Below are 19,734 nucleotides of genomic sequence, written 5' to 3'. Positions count from 1 at the left end.
GTCGAGGCATTTAGATTTGGTTTAGAATTCAAGCTTTGTATCTAAGCAAATATTCAGTTGTGCTTTAAGTGACCAAAACATCTTTGAATTAGGAAGCTTTATTAAAATTAACTTGAATTCATTGCATTCACTTACACAGCCTAGTAGAACAAACAATTTTTAGTAGCCCTGAGAACATCTACAGCTGTACTGTTTCTTGAAAGCTCCATGTCCATGTGTTACGTGTAGGTATATACTGGCACATGAAGGTGTGGGTACTGTTTTCTGTGGTCTCCAAAATCTGGAGTTGCTAGTTACAGATAACTAGTGGGCTCAATCCATACTGTATTTTGCAATTATTTGCTTCAGGCGGAAGCAGGTTGTTCCCTTTTGTGAAAGCTGAAGTCAAGTGAAGAAATGCTGGGGAAGTGCCTGCACTGTGGTCTCACAGTTCTGGTCTGCATCAGCTTCTCCTTTTTTTTTTTTTCAGTTACTTGAATACTTCATTTAAGAAATATGTGAAGTATGCTGGAAATCAATCTTGGCAGCCTACAAAGGGTGTTCTGGCTGTGGCAGCTGGGGCAGTGGCTCCTGAATCTCTTGAGTGAGTAACTCAGGTGGAGGCGGCAATTGTTCCTCTGCTTCTGAGTGAAATTCCTGGTACTTGCTGGGGTCTGAACTGTGACCCTCAGTTGGTTCCCTGAGCCAGTCAGGCGGAGGTGGCAGATCTAGGCATTCGGATAAGGCCGCTGCGGGAGGATAGGAGTTGCGTGCACAGCTTGCTGCTTCTGAGGTGGGCGCTGGAGATGCATCCTTGTTGGAAACTGAAACGGTGGCTGCAGAGCAGTCTTCGGCCGGTGGAGACAACTGGTGGTTTTCATTGATGGTAGTGGGTTGGGGTGGTTTCTCCGATGCAGTGGGATGGTCATGGAAGTTTGTGTCTTGTTTCAATTTCCAAGGCAACATAAATAAAACTGATGAACGTTTGGTACCCTGGTCAGAGTCCATAAAGACATCTGGTGTGTCTCCATCTGCAAATGGAGACCGACCTGCCCAATTTGAATCAACTACAACTGGCCTCTTGCAGCATTTCCACAGAAGAATGATAATAATAGCCATTATCATACTAATCAAAATGATGCCGATTATCAGTGCTGCTATCCAGCTTCCATTGCTAGGTTCTGCATGTGCTTTGGGGAACTGAGGTGATGTTGTAACTGTCAGTGCTTTTCCAGATTTGTGTAAACTGGGTCCAGTTGCTTGCAGTTGATACAGAGGAGCTTTGTCTTCTGCTGGACTCCTGATACTGGTGTATGCATTTTGTTTATTCATGGAAGTGTTTTGAGATGTTGCTGTAGAAAGTGATTTCCAGATTCCTCCATAGACAAGAACCAGTATTACTTTGTTGTTGGCCATTTTCCTCCAGCCTCTTTAAATATGTCCTCTCCTGCAGCAGGAATGAAATAGAACATATTAACTTGAGAGCTGTGTTTGTTGTGTTGTTACACTTTACTTACACCAGACAATTTTATGTTAATACTGTAGTAGTGAAAATAATATTAGACCCAATTTTTAAAATTTCATGCCTGTTTCCATTTGCATAATCAGCAGGTTTGTTGCTAAATTTACAAATAACAAGCAGATTTTCAACATCATTGATCACACTAATTAAGTGACTTTTTTAAAGAGAATGTATCTTATTATTATTATCTTTTTTCACCTTATCAGAAAAAGGCACCAGCAGAGAGGTTCTAACAGTGTTTCAGAATAACAACATGTATCAATCACAGAAATGGTTACGGACCTGGAGCAAAATATGAAACACTCGCAGAAGTATTGACAAACAGCATAGTCATGAGTAAAGGAAAGTGTCTTGTTTTGTTGCATGTAAACCAAGACCTAAGTAAAAGGCTCTTTACAGTTCTCTTAAACTTGTATTTCCTGTTCTTGCCTCTCTTCAGCAGTTAAAGGTAGAGCATAACAATTTTTTAAAAAGCTTCGAAATACTGATGCTGTAATGGAATGGCATTCTAATGTTACACTTTTTATAAATATCCTGCATGTGGAACGCTTTTTGTAATGGAAGAGATAGCGTTAAGGTTTTGGCATGGAACAGATTTCTTGTTGTTCTCATTTTAATATGCATAAATCTTTGTGGATTTACAAACAAGCAAAATTAAATTTCAGATGAAACAGTGTAAACACATATGAGTAGTAAATGAGTGCTTCTTGACAACATTATGATCTAAATACTGTAAGGTTTATAATAGGTAAAAATGATTCTATTTAATTTTTATTGTGCCTCCCTCTTTGCAAAATATAGTCAAATAATACATACATGTGGAGTTCATGATTGTTCATAGTAACAAGATCAAACAACATGTGTTTGAAACCCTAATACTTCTAAGATACAGACATTCAATAAGAACTTTGCATATGCCCTGAAGTTAGGACGTATGCAGTGCTGTACATAGTGCAGTTCCATTTCAAACCGAACAATACAAGTAGTAAGCCTTTCCATCTTGGAGTTGATTCTTACCTGCACATTTATCTTCGATCAAGCACGCATTGCCTTTTTCATTTGAAGCCTTAGGAAGACGGACTGTGTGCTGAAGTGAAGCAGCTTAAAATGGCTCATTTCATGTTGAAGTAGGTTTCTGCAGCTAAAGAGGAAGTGTACCAATACTTGCTGCAGGAAATGTCAAGAGTGAGGAGATTACTAAGAGCCTTATCTCAAGAGTTTGCATGCTTTATGAGCAAACTTTTCAGCTCTGTTTTTATAGAACTCAGATATTTACACGTTTGTGGCTTTTGTCTGGTATGTGTGTATTATGTAGAAATTCATAAATACTTGTTTGCCTATCTTTGAAAATAGTTGTAGTTATCTCTCTGTGAGTCAAAAATTATGCAAGTTTGAATGGGATTTGAATCTTACTGGTTTAATTTCAGTTGTGAGTTTGGTGCACTGTCATGATTACTACAGGAAAAGCAACCTTCGGTTCATTACAGGGAGTCATAAAGAGCTATCTGATCCCAGGATGCTGCCTTGCTTACACATCTTCATTTGTGTAGTTGCATTAAATAATAGGCAGATAACTACAGATTTCACCCTTTTCCAGCCCCCAACTCTCTATGTTAATTTTCTGTCTGGACAACTTTTGTACCTGCTGCCACTGTTCAGGGCTGTGCTCTCTGAGCAGCTGTTTTCCCACTGTTTGCCTTTGTCCATACCATTTAGTGTAACACAGACTATTTCCTTTTGTTTCCGTGAGCATTTTTGCCTAGAAAGGCTGCCTGGCAAAAGAAAAAACCCAACACAACAAAACCCACATCAAAATAGGTTGTCACAGCATTTTGCAAGCGTATCCTGACAGTGCCAAGTAGCCACTGCCAGACCTTCTGCAGCTTCTTCATCTCCTCCTGCTTTTCTTTTTGTGCCTCTCTTCTGATTGCACTAGTTCTTTTTCAGACTCCCCCTGCTCCTGCATCAAACACGAATGCTGGTCTCATACTCACACTGTAACTTGGTTTCTTGCGTGGATTCCTTCATCTCATCCCCATTCTCTTCAACCCCCATCGTCTCCACCTATCTTTTGCCACGGTTCCCATCTCATTGACAGTTCTTTTTTCTTCCTGTTTTTCCTTCCTTCACTGATATGGTCATGATTCTTTCCTTTTTTGCCTGCTTTTTTCATGACACTGCTGGTTTACCCCTTTAATCTGCTGCCTGCCTGCTAACAATTTGCCGTGCCCTGTATGCAGAGTGGCTAGCTCTTACAGATTCATTCTCCTGTTTTAGTTCTGCTACCTTTCTAGCTGCGAGCAGGTTTACACCAGGTTAGATTCTCATGTTTGCTATTTCAGATTCTTTTTTTAGTACTTGCACAACCTCTGCTGTTGCCTCCCGTGCTTGTGGTCATTTTTGGGAAGGAGAAGGTAACCTTCCCCCAACCACCCTACCCTTCAGCTCTCTGTCACCCGTGTGAGATGTTCTCGGTTCATCTCTGCTAAATACTAGGTTGTCATCACTGATCTGTCACAGTTTGCCCTTATTCTTCTCTTGGTTTTTCTCTTCATGTTTTACAAATGCCTGACATAATCCCATTCCACTTGTGTGTTGTGTTGCACCTCCTCCCTTTGAGCTCTAAGGTCTAAATATGTGGTTTATGGCAGATTGATTGGAATTTGCCCTGTTGTTGTTGGGGTTTATTTTCCATCTCCGGTGATCTTATATTCTAATGACTCCCAGTTCTGGAGTAAGCTTGCAAACTCCTTCCAACTTTGTTTTCCGTACTGCACAAACTACCTTTGACATGGGCAGTTGCATTTCTTTGAGATCTTGCGCTCTCTTGGCTTCCATGATGCTGTTGTCTTGCTTCTCTGTTGCTTTTTTACTTGCCTTTCAGCTAAGTGTATGGGTGATGAAATGGAATGCAAATGGGAATTCAGTCTTATGTCCTGATTCTTTCAAATTCATACAACCATCACTTGCATCAAAAACATTTATTACAGATGCAGAGGGTGTTTAGACCTTTGACATTATGCAGGTGTAGCACTCGTAACCATAGTGCCACAGATTTTCTTTAACCGGAGAAGTAGCTGTGAAAAGCTCATGCTTCCTTAAAATAAGAAAGCTCTGCTGTAGTGAGACCGGACACAGACATCACCCCAGAAACATGAGAAAATCAGGTCTCTCTGAGAAACTAAAAGTTGTGGTAGTTTTGAAGAAGTTTTTGGCATGTTCTAATTGGTTATATTAAGACACAGTGGAGTGTGTTCCCGTGCTGCAAGAAATCACAGCTAGTCATCAGAGGGAGCTTTGACTTTCAGCAAATGTTACAGGAATATAATATTCCAAAATGCCGTGTGTAATATATCTTTGGCAATATTTTGACTTAGAAAAATAGTATCACGTAAGACAAGTTATTTAAAAACTGATGTTGCTAGTTTATTTGAAATAAATTTGAAACTGTTTTCGTACTCTGACATGTAATACAAACTTCATATATTCATATGCGAAATAAAAACACAATAAATACGATACATATCTCAATCTCGTTCAAAAGCAATTAAGCTGGTTTAAGAAGTTCTAGATGGAAAAACCTGAAAGAGCATTTAGAGAGGGACTAGTTCCTGATTCAGCAATTGCATCAAAGTTGATAGTGAAATAAGTTTTTGTTAAAAAAGCAACTTGGTTATACCTGTGTAGCACCTTATGGAATGATATTTATTAGACTAACAGTCCTTTCCTTTTTGTTTTTTGTTCTCCCCCACTAACGACCTTTCAGTATGGGCAGACTTCTGTAATTTCATTTTATCCCGTTCAGCTCCTGTCACCATGATTTCTGGTCAAAGGAGTAAAACCAGTCTTGACACTGTATGCAGAAAGCTGTTCAGCACAATCTTACTCCCTTCTTGATCTACAAGTTGCTACAGCATTCCCACTATCATAAAAGAAAACCCCCTAAGGTCTGAATTTAGGTTTTCTGTGTCAAAATTCATGTTGTTACTTGAAAGCTAAGTTTTAGCCTTATATTAACGATGTAAAAAGTAAAAATATGAGTTTTGACCTGAGTATGAATTAAATCTCAACTACAAAATTGGTTAAGATGGGTTTGTGTGACTTCGATAGTCTTTTTTCCTGTTCATTATGTATTTCTTTAGTGAGTTGCTCTGTAGTTTCATCTTTGGTTTTCCTCTGGATCACAGCATCTCTCCCTGATATTAGGTCCTGCATTATCAAGTCAGTTCCAGTTGTCTCCTTCGGCATTCTCTGCCACGTCCCTGCTGCAGTTGGCCAGAAGCTGTTAGTCGCCAGAATATCGCCATTGCTCCTGGGCCTACGCTTCCCTTGCTGAGTTTTTTTGAGATACGACATTTTGTTTGCTATTACGACTGTTGACAGAAATAAGAAGGTGCAGATAAGCACAAGTACTGCTATTATAATGAAGCAAATTAGTATGAGAGACTTATTGTAGTCACATGTTTCTTTTGTCATTGTACTCTTGGGTTTGCTGGTATTCCCAGGTCCTCCGGTGGCAGGAACTGCCGCTGTGCTTCTGGCAGAGGAAGATGCTGAATTTTGGGCTGTTGTGGAGGATAAGGATCGCAGGGTGCTTGTCTGCATTTCAGAGGTAGTCATTTTGCTGCTGAAATTCTGGCTCGGAGGAGAATTTGTGTTGGCTTTTTTGATGTTATGGCTTCCGCTTAGGTTTTGGCTGACAGGACTCTGGGTTTCATTTATAGCCCAAGGATAATGGGTATGGTTTGCACTTGCGTGCAAACACAGAGAAAAGATTATCACCACAGGGAAGGTGAAGTGTGGATTATTACGTCTCTTTGTCTTCATCTTCCTATTTTGTCACCTGCAAAACCACAAATTGTGGTATTAGTTTAGCAAATGCTGATTCTTAGAGGTTTGAATTGGACTTCTCGGGGAGCAGTAGGCAGCAGCCTTTCTGATGGAAAAGCATATGTAACTTGACCTCATTTTTAGTGGATGTAGGACGAGTTCAAGTACTTGGTATTCTGAAGGAGTAAATTGCCTTGCGCTTCTGACAGTTTGAGGTTTACAGAAAATACATGAAGATTTAAAAAGAACATGAAGCAAAGAGAAAGGAAGGTGTTTCCTACTAACTACTCAGTGATGTGGAGACAGATTCTATGGTAGTTCCTCCTCTCTAAAGCTGGCTGCATTACAGCTTTTAAGTTCGTCACTTCTGCTTTTACGTACTTAAAGGAGAAAACCCATGTGAAGTTCACAGATTACTGCTTATTACTTTCCTGTATTCCCCTGAATGTCGGGAAAGTAGCTATGCTTGTAAAGATGGCCAAGTGAAAAACTTCAGTATAAAATGCTCCTGTAAGTGACAGCACTAACTTTAACTGTTGGTATTTCTTAGCACAGTTGTCTGGGGTATTTCATAAATGCCTAGAAAAATCTTTTTTCTCTAATTTTTCTGCTTTGTTGTAGAAAAAGCTGTTTATCACAGATATAAGTCTCAAATTTTTCTCACAAACGTGCTATAGATTGGGACATTTTCTTTAAAATGCCTGAGATAATTATGCAAATGATACCACCATTAGAATGTTCTGTTTCACATTTGTTTAGTGCTCAAATTTGCATCTATTGAATTTGTCTGGAGGGCAGGAAACTGATCTTTAGGTCAGTCTGATACTAAGATAATAACCTCAAAATAATAGTGACAAATGAAACTAGCAATGAGCCACTTCACTGCTGCTGTTTCACCCAGTTTGCACGTGTGAGACACGTTGCGAGTTCAAGGCTTAGCATCCAACCACTGTCTCTTTCGCCCGTCTCTGTTAACAGAAAAAAATGTTTCCTCTGAAAATTACAGGCTGTGTTTGGTTCAAATATAAATACTAAAGGGAATGACCAAAAGTAACAGTGCTATTTTTAGAAATACATTTGTTCTTGAAGCTAGTACTTTAAAGTTAACAAAGCTTATCTATATGTTTGTGAAATTAGGTAATTTTGAAATATTGCAGACAACATTTACTTTTTTCATACTCAAAAGTTAGCATGCCTGCCAAAGAACTTAATATGCTCACTCCCCAAAATCTGAGGGGTGAACTTGCCTTACCTTGCAAAATCCCAGTGGCAGTACTTCAAATTGCTTAAGTCCTGCAGGAGAATGGAAGAACTGGTGTGCCTGGGGTGTAACTGGGCAGCGAGCTGGGGCGGGGGGTCCTTCCTGACATGACAATGAGCAGCAAAAGAGATATGTATCTTTTACTTTACCATTCACCCATGACATAAAATTAAAAGCATCCTTTCTGGGATGAATCCTTTTTAAGGTTGAACTAGAAACCATCTTAGTAATTTACTACAGCTCAAGTAGAATTTTTATCTTTGTATGGTAGAGGTTGCCTGGATGATGCCTTGTAGCATACTTTAAAAAGGAAAAAAAGCAAAAACAGCAAAGCTTTTTTTTTTTTCAAAAAAAAAAAAAAAAACCCCAAACACCAAAACAACGTTCCTCATAAAGTTTCTGCATGACATGCAGAACTGATACATCTGCCTATCAGATAGTCTCCCAACGTTTAATGTCACTGTCTGGGAGTTGCAAGTCTCCTTCTGCCTGCTCCCTCCAAAAGTACAATAAATCCAGTGTCAATTGGAGTGTTCCAAACCAGCCGTGCTTTTCTTAAAAATAAACAAACTGATGTTGTAAAGGCTTTGCTTAAAATCATGAGAGGAAAGGAACTGTTTATTTCTTTTTAGTTCAACCCTTTGTGCCTGGGTAGTGACAGGGTCTTCTGTCAGTAGCCAGTGAGAGCTGCAGTACCTGGGAGAACAGAGCTAAGCAATGACTGCCACTGTTAGTTCTTTGGAGTCCAGTGGTGAATAACCTTTAACGTTACTAAATACAGTTATGTCGGTTTCAGCTGGAGATAATACTTGTACAGATTGTTACTATTTTTTAGTTACTTGAACTTCTTTAAAAATACTTTCTGCATATAACTTTCTACACAAAGAAACTTTGAAGCGGAGCTTTAAAATTGGAGAAGGAAAACGTGTACTTACCTTGTCAAGATGTAGTCAAAAGAAAATTGGCGTTTCAGATATTTAGTCCTTTAACAATAAAATTTCTTTGTGTATGTATTTGCTCTTAGGATGCAAACGACCATTAACGTAGAGCAAGCAGATTCAGACAGTGCTGGTATTTTTTAAGCAAATCTGTAACTGAAATTACACGTCGTTTACTCTAAGTGGAGGACTAAAACCACAGAGATGACACACTTCCTTTTTGTAACAACTATACCATGACAGGCTGTGGGGGGAAAACACCAACTTGCCCAGATTAGCTCTCAGAACAACAGGAAGTAACACGGAGGGGGAAGCATCTTGGGCAGACAAATGTTCTGTGTTCATGAAATGCATCTCCTCAGTTACCCTGCACACAGGTGGTGTACCTAAGATGCTATCAAGAGCAGTGTCCCAGTACACTTAAAACTACATATGTTCTAACAGTATTCATTAGCTCTTTCCGTAGCCTGTTGGTTTGCCTTGAAAGACTCGAGTTACTGCTAGCTTGAAACAGTGATAACTGTTTAAAAGTACTTTAGATAGATGTTCACAGCTACTGTTGAGTTTGATTTTTAATTAATTCTTCCTAGTAGAATTGTGTCTGCTGTGCTGACTCTGGAGGCTTGGTTTAGGCAGATGCACTGTCCAGTCTCATAAAATCCAGGGAAACATTAAATGAGAGCAAAAGGCTCCTAATATTGATGTGATGCGAATGTCTTTCTGGAAAGAGTCATTTTGTAGACAAATTCTCTGTACTGCTCAGAGGACTGACCGTTCTTAGAAACGCTCCACCTAGCATTAGTGTGCTGCAGTATACAGCAAATGAAATAAGTTTGAGACCCTTTGAAAAACTCGGTATGTGGATGCTTAAGTAGTCTTTGTTAGACTTCTGAAATAAATGTGGTTTTCCACATATAAAAATATATAAAATTTTAATCTCTAAGGATGTCAAAAAGTTAGATTGAGGGACTTACACTTCTGTTTTTAAAGAAACTTTGAGCTCTTTTAATGTAATCCAGTTTTGATCCAATGGATGCACTGTTGCCTTCCAGTGTGGATTTCATTTTTTATTTTTGTTGGATAAACCTCCTGTCTGTTGGAGGTTACTTGGCTGTGGTAGGTTGTGTGGCACTTTGAGGTTGAGTCACATCCCAAGTCAGGCTTCATCATACTGGGCACTACACTTGGTTGGGGTGTGAGCTGTGACAGAAGAGTCGCAGATGCCTTCAGGTTGTAGCTGCCAGTCCAGGGTCATTGCTTTGGACCAATGGCATTTTTAGAACTGTGAGAAAGATCAGTCTGGTTTGGTGTAGTAGTAGAACGTGTAAAACACCACTCAGATGTTTGTAATGTGGACCCAACCCAATGCAAACCCAACCATGTTTGTCTGTCTTTTCTTACAGATTCAAGACTGGTCAGATCAATGGAGATTTATTGATCTACCATGTGCTCCTAACTCTGAAGCCATACTATGCAAAGCCATATGAAATTGTAGTGGACCTCACACATGCTGGCCCCAGCAATCGCTTTAAAACAGACTTTCTTTCTAAATGGTTTGTAGTTTTTCCAGGCTTTGCTTATGAAAATGTCTCAGCGGTTTTTATTTATAACTGTAACTCTTGGGTCAGAGAATATACCAAATACCATGAAAGGCTTCTGACGGGCTTGAAAGGAAGCAAAAGGCTGATTTTCATAGACTCTCCAGGGAAGCTGGCAGAGCACATTGAACATGACCAGCAGAAGCTCCCAGCAGCTACCTTAGCTTTGGAGGAGGACTTGAAAGTATTTCACAATGCTCTCAAACTGGCTCATAAAGACACCAAAGTTTCTATTAAAGTAAGTCATTTTAATGCTGTTCCTAGTGTATTGTTATATCTTTTTAATTAGGATTTGTGTATGTTTTTACTGTCTCTTAATTCTCCTCTCCTGTCCTGAGGAGAAATCATAACTTTAGGAAGTATGAAAGTTCGTATGCTTGTCTTTATAAAAACAGAAGTGTCAGAGTCTTCTCTCTTTGCATTGTTAACAATAGGTGCTGAACCATTTTTCTGTTCCCTTTCTAAGGTTGGGTCGACAGCTGTGCAGGTGACGTCAGCAGAACGAACAAGAGTCCTGGGACAAACAGTGTTTTTAAATGATATATACTATGCCTCTGAAATTGAGGAGATATGTCTTGTTGATGAGAACCAGTTTACCTTAACCATTGCCAACCAAGGCACACCACTCACCTTCATGCATCAGGAGTGTGAAGCCATTGTTCGGTCCATCATTCATATACGGACACGGTGGGAGCTGTCGCAGCCAGACTCCATCCCACAGCACACTAAAATCCGTCCTAAGGATGTCCCTGGAACACTGCTGAACATAGCACTGCTCAACCTGGGAAGCTCAGACCCCAGTTTGCGGTACAGATCTTATAAATTAATATCAACTATGATCGAAAATTTAAATTCTCTCCAAGATTTTCTTACTGTTAGCAAATCTCGCTTGAACAAAACAATTTTTCTTTCACCACAGCTCTATCAAATGTACTTCTTAATATGAAGATTGGGTTTTCTTTAGGCGAAGTAACGCATATGTATTGTCACAGTAACTGAAGGCATGTAGGAAGTGTAATTTCTCTTTGTAAGGAGAGATACTTTTGCCTTGTGGTGTATGTTTGTTAAATACATTTGATTTTCTTGGTGTTGAACTTCTTGTTTAGTAGTGCAGGAGCTGTGCTCTTAGGGCAGGCCCTTGAATCTTCTCAGGAAGGACTGTTCAGACTGGGTGCTGGCCCGGTGGCAGGCTCTCTCCCAGCAGCTCAGGTGCCCTTGGAAATATTTAGAATTTCCTGGAACTGAAAGCCATTCTGAGAAGTCCAGTACAAAGTCCTTCGAGCACACTCTTTAAGCTCATCAGAAACTGGTTAAAGCAAGTGGAGGAGTAATTTCTTTCATTTCTCCAAGGAAAATGTTTTTGTCTCTGAATCTTAAATGGTGCAGGGAAAAAGTTCAGGATTTAAATGTAATCTCTTATATCGCAGTATTGATTCGATTTTTAAAATGTCAGTACTAATACTGTGGTGCCTTGGTGTAATGCGTATATTTTAAAATGTACAAGAAAACTACTACAAGTCACGTTGCTTGCTTCGTTACAGGTCTGCTGCCTATAATCTTCTATGTGCCTTAACCTGTACCTTTAATTTAAAGATTGAGGGCCAGTTACTGGAAACTTCAGGTCTGTGTATTCCTGCCAACAACACGCTATTTATTGTATCTATTAGTAAGACTCTTGCAGCTAACGAACCACACCTTACCTTAGAGTTCTTGGAAGAGTGTATTTCTGGATTTAGCAAATCTAGTAAGTAACACTAGTATTCCTTAATGCATACCATGAATTTGAAAAGATTTAGGTTGGTAGCTGTCTAGCTTAGTCAATTAAGCCTCCTCATGTTACTGAGTCACAGTAAGTTTAAATTGAAAATGCTTCTTAGAGCTGTTTTCAAGGTTATCCATTTATATCTGTTTCTTAATGATCAGGTTGTGTAATGCTCTGAAGCCAGGCGGTTTCACAAACTGGAAAGGCATCTGTTGGAACATAAACATTACTTTTCACATTTGAATGTGCCCTTTCCTTTCTCAGGAAGTAGATTTGGAAAAAAAAAACCCTGCCTTTTAAACTTTGAAATTAATGTTAAAACAAGTTTTACTAGATATCTCATTTGTTTAGAGGATTAAGTTCATTCAGAGAGCTCATAATACAAATTACTTGTTTAATATAGCTGTTGATAGTTTTGTGCAGTGAGTACTTTGTATAGATCCCTATAAGGCTGTTACTAACTCACCAGGAGTAGAGAATATTGCAGAACAAACCCCTAAAATTAAGGTTCATGATAGTGGAGGTTCAAACTCGGGAATATACATACCCAGAAGAGTGACAGGATTCTTCATTCGTATCAAAATTAAATCTTTTATCTCTCAATTGTACATCTTGTTCTGCTGCACCACTTGTTACCCCCTTTTTCCCCAGGCATAATACAGCTCTGACTTTACTGTTGGAAGCTGTTTAGAATACATTCTCAAGATTTAAAAGAAATTCTCCTTAGTCCCCCCTAATAGCAAATGTGCACATCTTTGTCACATCTCTTAATGAGATACTAAAATGTCAACATCTCCTTGCCAGATTCCTACAGATGTTTCTTGGATGTCATGATTAGAGTGTGTTTCTTTCTGAAGCTTGTCTTTTGCCCACTATTATTTGCTCAGCTGTGATGGTAATTATTTTAGATAATGAAACTGGAAAAAAAAGTTCTCACAAATAATCATTTACTGAGAATCAGCACTGGTCTCTATGTGTTACAAGGTGTGTTTTTATTTCAGGTATTGAACTGAAACATCTTTGTCTGGAGTATATGACCCCCTGGCTGTCCAATCTGGTCCGATTCTGTAAACACAATGATGATGCCAAGCGCCAGCGAGTCACTGCTATTCTTGATAAGCTTATAACAATGACGATAAATGAAAAACAGATGTATCCTTCCATTCAGGCTAAGATATGGGGAAGTCTTGGACAGGTACAAATTCTGCATAATTTACTGCAATTTGTTTATAAGCAGGTTATAGAGTTTTTAACAGCTTAACTGTTAATGTAGAAAACAAAAATGGATTTTAACGTGATAAGTGTATTAGCCACATAGAGAGTGGTGTGCAAGTTCTTCTGAAGTTTCCGTTCCATAAAACACTTCATAAAATCACTAATGAATTCTGGCTTCTAGTAATGTGTTCCTGGCCCTCACTGAGAATTGAAAATTAGAAGTCTTTGGTATTAGTAGTAATTATTTCATCAAAACCCCTGAATGTAGGGGTACTGAATTGAAAGAACCAAGTACTGCCATTCAGAGAAGTATTGGGCACATGGCATTGAAAGAACTTGGGTTTTTTCTTTTTTACTGTTTGCACTTTTGAAACAGCTGCATTTTGATTACAGTTAATAGAATATTGATCCTCCTGTTGATCGTTAGCTTAATACTTAGCCAAATTCTGTCCTCACTGTCCATGGAAAGTGAAGGGAATGAAAAAAATAAAGCTGACGCAATCTATGCCATTCATGAAGGAGGTGTCTAGACAAACGAGACCAACTTTACTTGCCATGACCAGGCTTGCTCACAAGCTTTGTATCAACTTCCTCGTTGTCATGCTATTTTATTTTTTTTTAACTGTCATCTAAACTGATTTAGCCCAGCATCACAAAGCTACTCTTGGAGAATGTGGGAGAGTTGTCAAATGGATGCACAAGTGCCTTTTCTTGCTTGGTGCAATTGGCCAAAATAATCCCCAAACCTCCCGATGTATTTTTAAAGCTTAAATCACATTGAGAGCAATGTGACTGTTATGTCTAGTGTGAAAGTCTGTTAACAGGTAAATACAAAGAACACAAAATTAAAAGATTACATGCTCTACAGTGGTCAGTGGAAATTTTACCATTGACTTAGTTGACCCAGAATTGCAACCGATTTTCGTAATACGAGAGCTGAATTTGAATCATTACTGAACCAACATTAATCTTAGCCTGTTACTTTTAGAGTTCTCTGTGTACCTGGACAGGTTTGGTTCTCACCTGCCTATATTAAATGTCTTTTTTGTTTTGGTTTTTGTTTTTTTTATTTTTACATGAGAAGAAACTTATTTTACTGGTAGCCGTATTCTCGCACTGCTAATGCTCTAAGCAAAATCTTTGACAGATGAGATCTTGCTTATTTTCTTGGAAATAAGTTTTTTCCTCCACTTCAAATCCAGTTTCTTCATATGAAGTTCAGCATTTTATGACTAAGTTATAACTTAAATTGGAAAACAAAGTATAAATAATACTAACTAAATTATAGTTTCTGCAGAGTTCTGAAGCATTTTGATCTGGCGTAAAATCTGATGGAGTTGAGCTTTACACTGTAAAATTGTATTAGGCTTTTTTCCTTTTTCCAATAAGATAAGGAATCATTAGAACCGATGCTTCAATTTATAGTAGTTTTGCATCTTCAACTGAAAAAATGAATGGCTGCTGATTTCAAAGGTGGTTTACTGTGGAAAAATAAGATTATTCTGACTGATAAAACTGAATTTTTTTCTCTAACAGATAACAGATCTCCTTGACGTAGTGCTGGACAGTTTCATCAAAACTAGTGCCACAGGAGGCTTAGGATCCATAAAAGCTGAGGTTATGGCAGACACAGCGGTAGCACTTGCTTCTGGAAACGTAAAACTGGTTTCAAGCAAAGTGAGTTCCCTCTTTGCCTTCATTTCCTTTTATATAATAATTTCAACTTACATAGTAACGTAATACTGAGATGCTTTCTGATAACTCAGTACAGGCAATGATGCAAAAAACGTGATAAAATACATTCTAAGCAATAGAATAATTCCAATGTCATATTGTACTGGGGTTTACTGAAATTTTGAGCTGTGCTCTTCATTTGAGTAAAACAAAATGGTTGCTGTCTTCTCAGGTGATTGGAAGGATGTGCAAAATAATCGACAAGACTTGTTTGTCTCCAACCCCTACACTGGAGCAGCACCTGATGTGGGATGATATTGCTATTTTAGCACGTTATATGCTGATGCTCTCCTTTAACAATTCTTTGGATGTGGCAGCACATCTCCCCTACCTCTTCCATGTAGTTACCTTATTGGTAGCCACTGGTCCCCTTTCTCTCAGAGCTTCCACTCACGGTCTAGTCATCAACATCATTCATTCTCTTTGCACTTGTTCACAGCTTCACTTTAGCGGTAAGATTTGGTTGGGTTTTTTTTAAAATTCTCAATTAAGCTGCTTGCTCCTTAATTTGTTTAAGAAATATTTGAGTTGTCTTTCTGTCTTTAAACTATTGTGAGAGTTTGAAAATGTTGTAATTCAACTTGTGTACAAATCAGAATGAGGATATGATCTACAACAAATGAGTATGAAATTTTAAAATTACTGGTTTAGAGCAGGTGCATAATGTAAATTGTTTATATAACAGGTTTTAGAAAAAGGAGAAGAAAGTACCTAAGATCCTGTAATGCAGAGAAAGGAGAAAATATGTCTGCTAAAACTGGCTGATACACATCCTTTGAATGGTTGTGTAACATGGTAACAAAAATATCAATTACATAAGGGAATTGTGAAACTATACTGTTAAAACAGGTATTTTGCATGCTGCTGTATTTTAGCAGTTCTAAAATAATTGATATTAGCAAATATGTAGCTGTCACTTCTTACCACAGAAGTACAGTATAAAACCAGGCTAAATTTTGTGCAGGAAAAAAATCAAAGGTTTATATAATCTTGTCTTTTTTTTAAGTATATGAAACTCATTTTATATCTATATATATCGACAGAGTGAATATGTGAATACACATACACATATATATGTATAAAGAAAAGCGCTGCATTGACGCAGTGAGAAAGGCAAGCCTTTTAAAACAATGAATTTGAAGTACACTGCCATGAATTGAAAGTTCAGAATTGTAAAAATACTCAGTGCTAGTAGCAGGGCCGTCATTTTCTTCTGATTTAAGTGGCTTTCTTCGTTGTAGTGCCAGAGCCAAAAGCAGAGTCTGATTGCAGTTTGAACTGGCCGTACTGTTGGTATTGCAGGGACTCTCCAGGTTTCCATTTTCTGAATCAGTGTCAGGACAAGTCTCACAGAACCACATCTTTAAACAAGTTTCTTTCTACCTGTTTTTAGAATACATCTTCTTGGTGACTGGTTTCAGCAGTCTGCAACAGACCACAGTTGTGGCACACTCTGCGAGAAGTAGCAAAGAAAAGTGTTGGAATGTGCCAAGTGATGTATAGGATGATTATCTGTTTTGTATTCAGGGGAGGGTGAGCCTTGGAGTGTTTAAAATATGGCTTGAATTTTAGTGGTTTGACTCTAATACATAAAAATTTATTCAACAGAGGAGACCAAGCAAGTTTTAAGACTGAGCTTGACCGAGTTCTCTCTGCCAAAATTTTATTTGCTGTTTGGAATCAGCAAAGTGAAATCGGCTGCAGTCATTGCGTTCCGATCCAGCTATCGCGACAGGTCGTTTTCACCTGGTTCCTATGAAAGGGAGACTTTTGCACTGACTTCATTGGAAACTGTTACTGAAGCTTTGTTGGAGATCATGGAGGTATGTGGTTGAAAACAAAAGAAATTATCCATAAGGGAAAATGGCACTGCTTACGCTTTCTATGGGCAAGCAGTGTAGAGAGATGTATCTCCCATGATGTGGTAAATAAATAGTGAAGTAGCTGACTTCTGAGGATTGAACTAACTACATATTCTGAATTTTAGAAAGACTTTTTCTTAATGTTACACGTATTCAAAAAATATAATTCTTTTTAGGCTTGTATGAGGGATATTCCAACATGCAAGTGGCTGGACCAGTGGACTGAACTAGCTCAAAAGTATGTTGTGGATCTCAAAATATAACCCCTGCCTGCCCTGTGTGGTACACCTAACGTTTCGGCTTTTCGTTACACAGCCTGTTTGTTGTGTATTTGTTTAATCTAGTGTACTTTGTTTCTTCGCAGGTTTGCATTCCAATATAACCCATCCCTGCAGCCAAGAGCTCTCGTTGTCTTTGGCTGTATAAGTAAGCGTGTGTCTCATGGACAAATAAAACAAATAATCCGAATTCTTAGCAAGGTATATGGGTCTATGTTTTCCTTTGTGACTTATAAACCAGCTGTATTAGTATTTTTAGCTTTATCTTGCCATCAAATATAGAACTCGGCATAATTTGAGAATAAATACTTTTTTAAATTGTATTCTTGTATAGAACTATACTGATTGGAAATACACTTTTTGTAGCCCAAGCTTTTTATTTTTAATCGCTTTGGTGGTAGTAAGCTTCATCAGTGCTGCAACTTCTACAGCAACAATAGTTTTCAATATTGAGTTTAACATTTGAGATGCTGAGATTGATCCAGAAGTCAGTATTTAAATAAATAAGAAATTTTCTGCTAAGGTATTTAACTGCATGCACGTGATTCACAACTTCCTTTAAAAAAAAAAGGAAGCTAATAATCTAACATTTTATAAGTAAATACACTAAAAAGCAGGACATGCATATAAGAAAACTTTGAAACAGACTACCTAGCTTGATAGTGATGATCCACATTTTCTGAAGAAGGTTGCATTCCATAGCAAGTAAACAGTGTGCAAAATATGTTTCCTTTTGTTAAGAGTTTCATGGACATCAACTTTAATTGAACAGCATCTGAATTGTAAAAGAGTTACTCTCTTGTTCATGCACCCTGGCCTGCACCCTTACTTTTTTAATGCACCTTGTGTGGTTGTTTTCAGCGATACATGTATCACTTCTGTGTAAATCTCCATTTGTGAAAGTTCTTGAGAATTGATTTAAAATGAGCTCAAGCTTTAAACTAATTGAAAGCAACAATTACTGTATAGGTCTTTGATCTTCTTTCTGCAAAGCGAAATCTGGTTATGGTTGTATTTTTAATTACTCTTTTGGTGTTTTTTTTCCTACAAAAAGGGACTTGAGAGCTGTTTAAAAGGTCCTGATAATTACAATAGCCAAGTTCTAATCGAAGCTACGGTTATAGCACTCACCAAGCTGCAGCCTCTTCTTAATAAGGTAAAAACTAGATTTTGAGAGTAAACAGAGAACTTTTGTGAATGAAAATTATGATTATGGGTATAATCGAAAAAATATAAGTGCTGTGGTATCCGAAGTTCACACTTCACTGCTATGACTCACGCTTGAAAGTACTACATATGGGGAAATATGTCAGATGTTTCTGTGTGGGGCCTGTGCAAAGGGTTTAAAAATGCTTTAGAACGTACTGTTCTGCTCCATCAAACCGGGCCGCGGCGGTGCAGGCAAAGGTCGCGCGCAGGCTGTCTCGGTTCTTCCCAAAAGATTTTCACTCTTGGCTTTCAAATATATGATTGCTAATATATGCCTTTCGGGTCATGGCTTGTAATAGATCTCAGTCTTATCTGATTTGCTATTAATTTAGTCATCTGCGTGTTATTTTCAAGCTTATTATTGAGCAGCATACTAGTAGGTGTATGCCAGTAATGAGGAGCCTCGTGTATCTACTGTTAGTAAATAAAACTTCTTCCTAGAAGAATCTGCTGCCTAAGGGAGCCAGGATCTGTTGAATGCCAAGTCACTCCTGCATGCTTTTTTGTTTTGGAGAAGAAATGGCCTGGCCAGTTACATGTGCAGAATTGCAATCCATTTTCAATGTCAGCTCTCAGATTGATAACAAAAGGCACACTTCTGTTTGGTCTGGTGTGAGGCAACGTGTGTCTGCCATTTCTGAGAGCAAGAGAAGAAATACAAGAGAGGGGAATGGCTTGTAGGGGGGGTGATTTACTTTCTGCTATTAACCTGTTAAGTGCATTAAGACTACAGGTTCATTTGAACATCTGTTCCGTTGGAGTGGATGTAGTTGAGAGCAGAACCTGCTACAAGAAGGATAGTGATGCCATGTGTCAGTCCTGCCTGTCTTTCGCTTACAGGGACTGATTTGAAAGTGAAATCGTGGCTTTTTCTTTTTCCTCCCAGGACTCTCCTATGCACAAGGCGCTCTTTTGGGTAGCTATGGCAGTGCTGCAGCTAGATGAAGTCAACTTGTACTCGGCAGGTACAGCACTGCTCGAACAGAACCTGCATACCTTGGATAGCCTCCGAGTATTCAATGATAAGGTAAGCTGTTAGCAATCACCTGTGACTCGCCTTTAGTTGGTGTAAGCAGTTAGATCTGTTAAAAAAAAAATAAAAATTTCCTTGTCCTCATGGGCACTAGTTAAGAAACAAAAACTGAAATGTGCATTAGAAATTGTTTCACTTGGGTAATACCAACAGTAGAACTAAGACGTAGAGATGAGGCTGTTACTGTGTTATAAACTGGAACGGAAATGTACAGATGTGTTCTGTTCAAGAGTGTGTTTGATATTTTCACGTAAGCCCTTAAAATTACTGTTTTGTCACTCTTCTTAAAAAAGCTAGAGGTATGATGAGTAACTTTCGATGAGGCACTCTTGTGTTTTATTTTTTTCTGGGTCAGAGCCCAGAAGAGGTGTTTATGGAGATCAGGAGACCACTCGAATGGCACTGCAAGCAGATGGATCATTTTGTTGGGCTGAATTTCAACTCCAACTTTAACTTTGCACTAGTAGGACACCTCCTGAAAGGTAAGAATACATATTGCTGCTCATTTTAGGT

General features: G+C 38.5%; 2 protein-coding genes across 9 annotated transcripts in view; one reads left to right on the top strand and one right to left on the bottom strand.

The window, feature by feature from the left end:
- NF1 (neurofibromin 1) overlaps positions 1 to 19,734 on the top strand; it is a 103,753-nt gene that overhangs the window by 64,123 nt on the left and 19,896 nt on the right. For 3 of the 6 annotated variants that reach the window (XM_055797078.1, XM_055797077.1, XM_027781344.2), the window contains 12 exons: positions 9,934 to 10,366; positions 10,595 to 10,935; positions 11,670 to 11,872; positions 12,892 to 13,085; positions 14,642 to 14,782; positions 15,012 to 15,291; positions 16,448 to 16,662; positions 16,878 to 16,939; positions 17,066 to 17,180; positions 18,034 to 18,135; positions 19,075 to 19,215; positions 19,577 to 19,703. In XM_055797078.1, the coding sequence (XP_055653053.1) occupies positions 9,934 to 10,366; positions 10,595 to 10,935; positions 11,670 to 11,872; positions 12,892 to 13,085; positions 14,642 to 14,782; positions 15,012 to 15,291; positions 16,448 to 16,662; positions 16,878 to 16,939; positions 17,066 to 17,180; positions 18,034 to 18,135; positions 19,075 to 19,215; positions 19,577 to 19,703 (2,354 nt within the window). Of the gene's footprint in view, positions 1 to 1,707; positions 2,513 to 9,933; positions 10,367 to 10,594; positions 10,936 to 11,669; positions 11,873 to 12,891; positions 13,086 to 14,641; positions 14,783 to 15,011; positions 15,292 to 15,524; positions 16,663 to 16,877; positions 16,940 to 17,065; positions 17,181 to 18,033; positions 18,136 to 19,074; positions 19,216 to 19,576; positions 19,704 to 19,734 lie in introns of those variants that run through there. The other 3 variants (XM_055797080.1, XM_055797081.1, XM_055797082.1) reach the window with 3 other exon arrangements.
- On the bottom strand, positions 79 to 8,705 carry EVI2A (ecotropic viral integration site 2A). Of its 3 annotated transcripts, XM_055797086.1 has the most exons (4): positions 8,528 to 8,704; positions 7,584 to 7,694; positions 2,519 to 2,668; positions 79 to 1,426 (listed from the first exon to the last, which is right to left on the bottom strand). In XM_055797086.1, the coding sequence occupies exon 4, from the start codon at positions 1,393 to 1,395 to the stop codon at positions 529 to 531; it is 867 nt and encodes a 288-aa protein (XP_055653061.1). In that variant the 5' UTR covers positions 1,396 to 1,426; positions 2,519 to 2,668; positions 7,584 to 7,694; positions 8,528 to 8,704; the 3' UTR covers positions 79 to 528. The 3 variants fall into 3 exon arrangements, with proteins under 3 accessions (XP_055653061.1, XP_055653063.1, XP_013151680.1); XM_055797088.1 differs by lacking the exon at positions 2,519 to 2,668 and having other exon boundaries at positions 8,528 to 8,705; XM_013296226.3 differs by lacking the exons at positions 79 to 1,426; positions 2,519 to 2,668 and adding an exon at positions 4,899 to 6,344.

Source organism: Falco peregrinus, chromosome 2 (assembly GCF_023634155.1).
Source record: "Falco peregrinus isolate bFalPer1 chromosome 2, bFalPer1.pri, whole genome shotgun sequence".
Classification (NCBI taxonomy): domain Eukaryota; kingdom Metazoa; phylum Chordata; class Aves; order Falconiformes; family Falconidae; genus Falco; species Falco peregrinus.
Note: the sequence above shows the minus strand (reverse complement) of the source record. Positions and strands in the feature narration are given on the sequence as shown.

Excerpts from the sequence above, each read along its gene's own strand:
- EVI2A (XM_055797088.1), bottom strand. The coding sequence starts at position 1,395 with ATGGCCAACAACAAAGTAATACTGGTTCTTGTCTATGGAGGAATCTGG.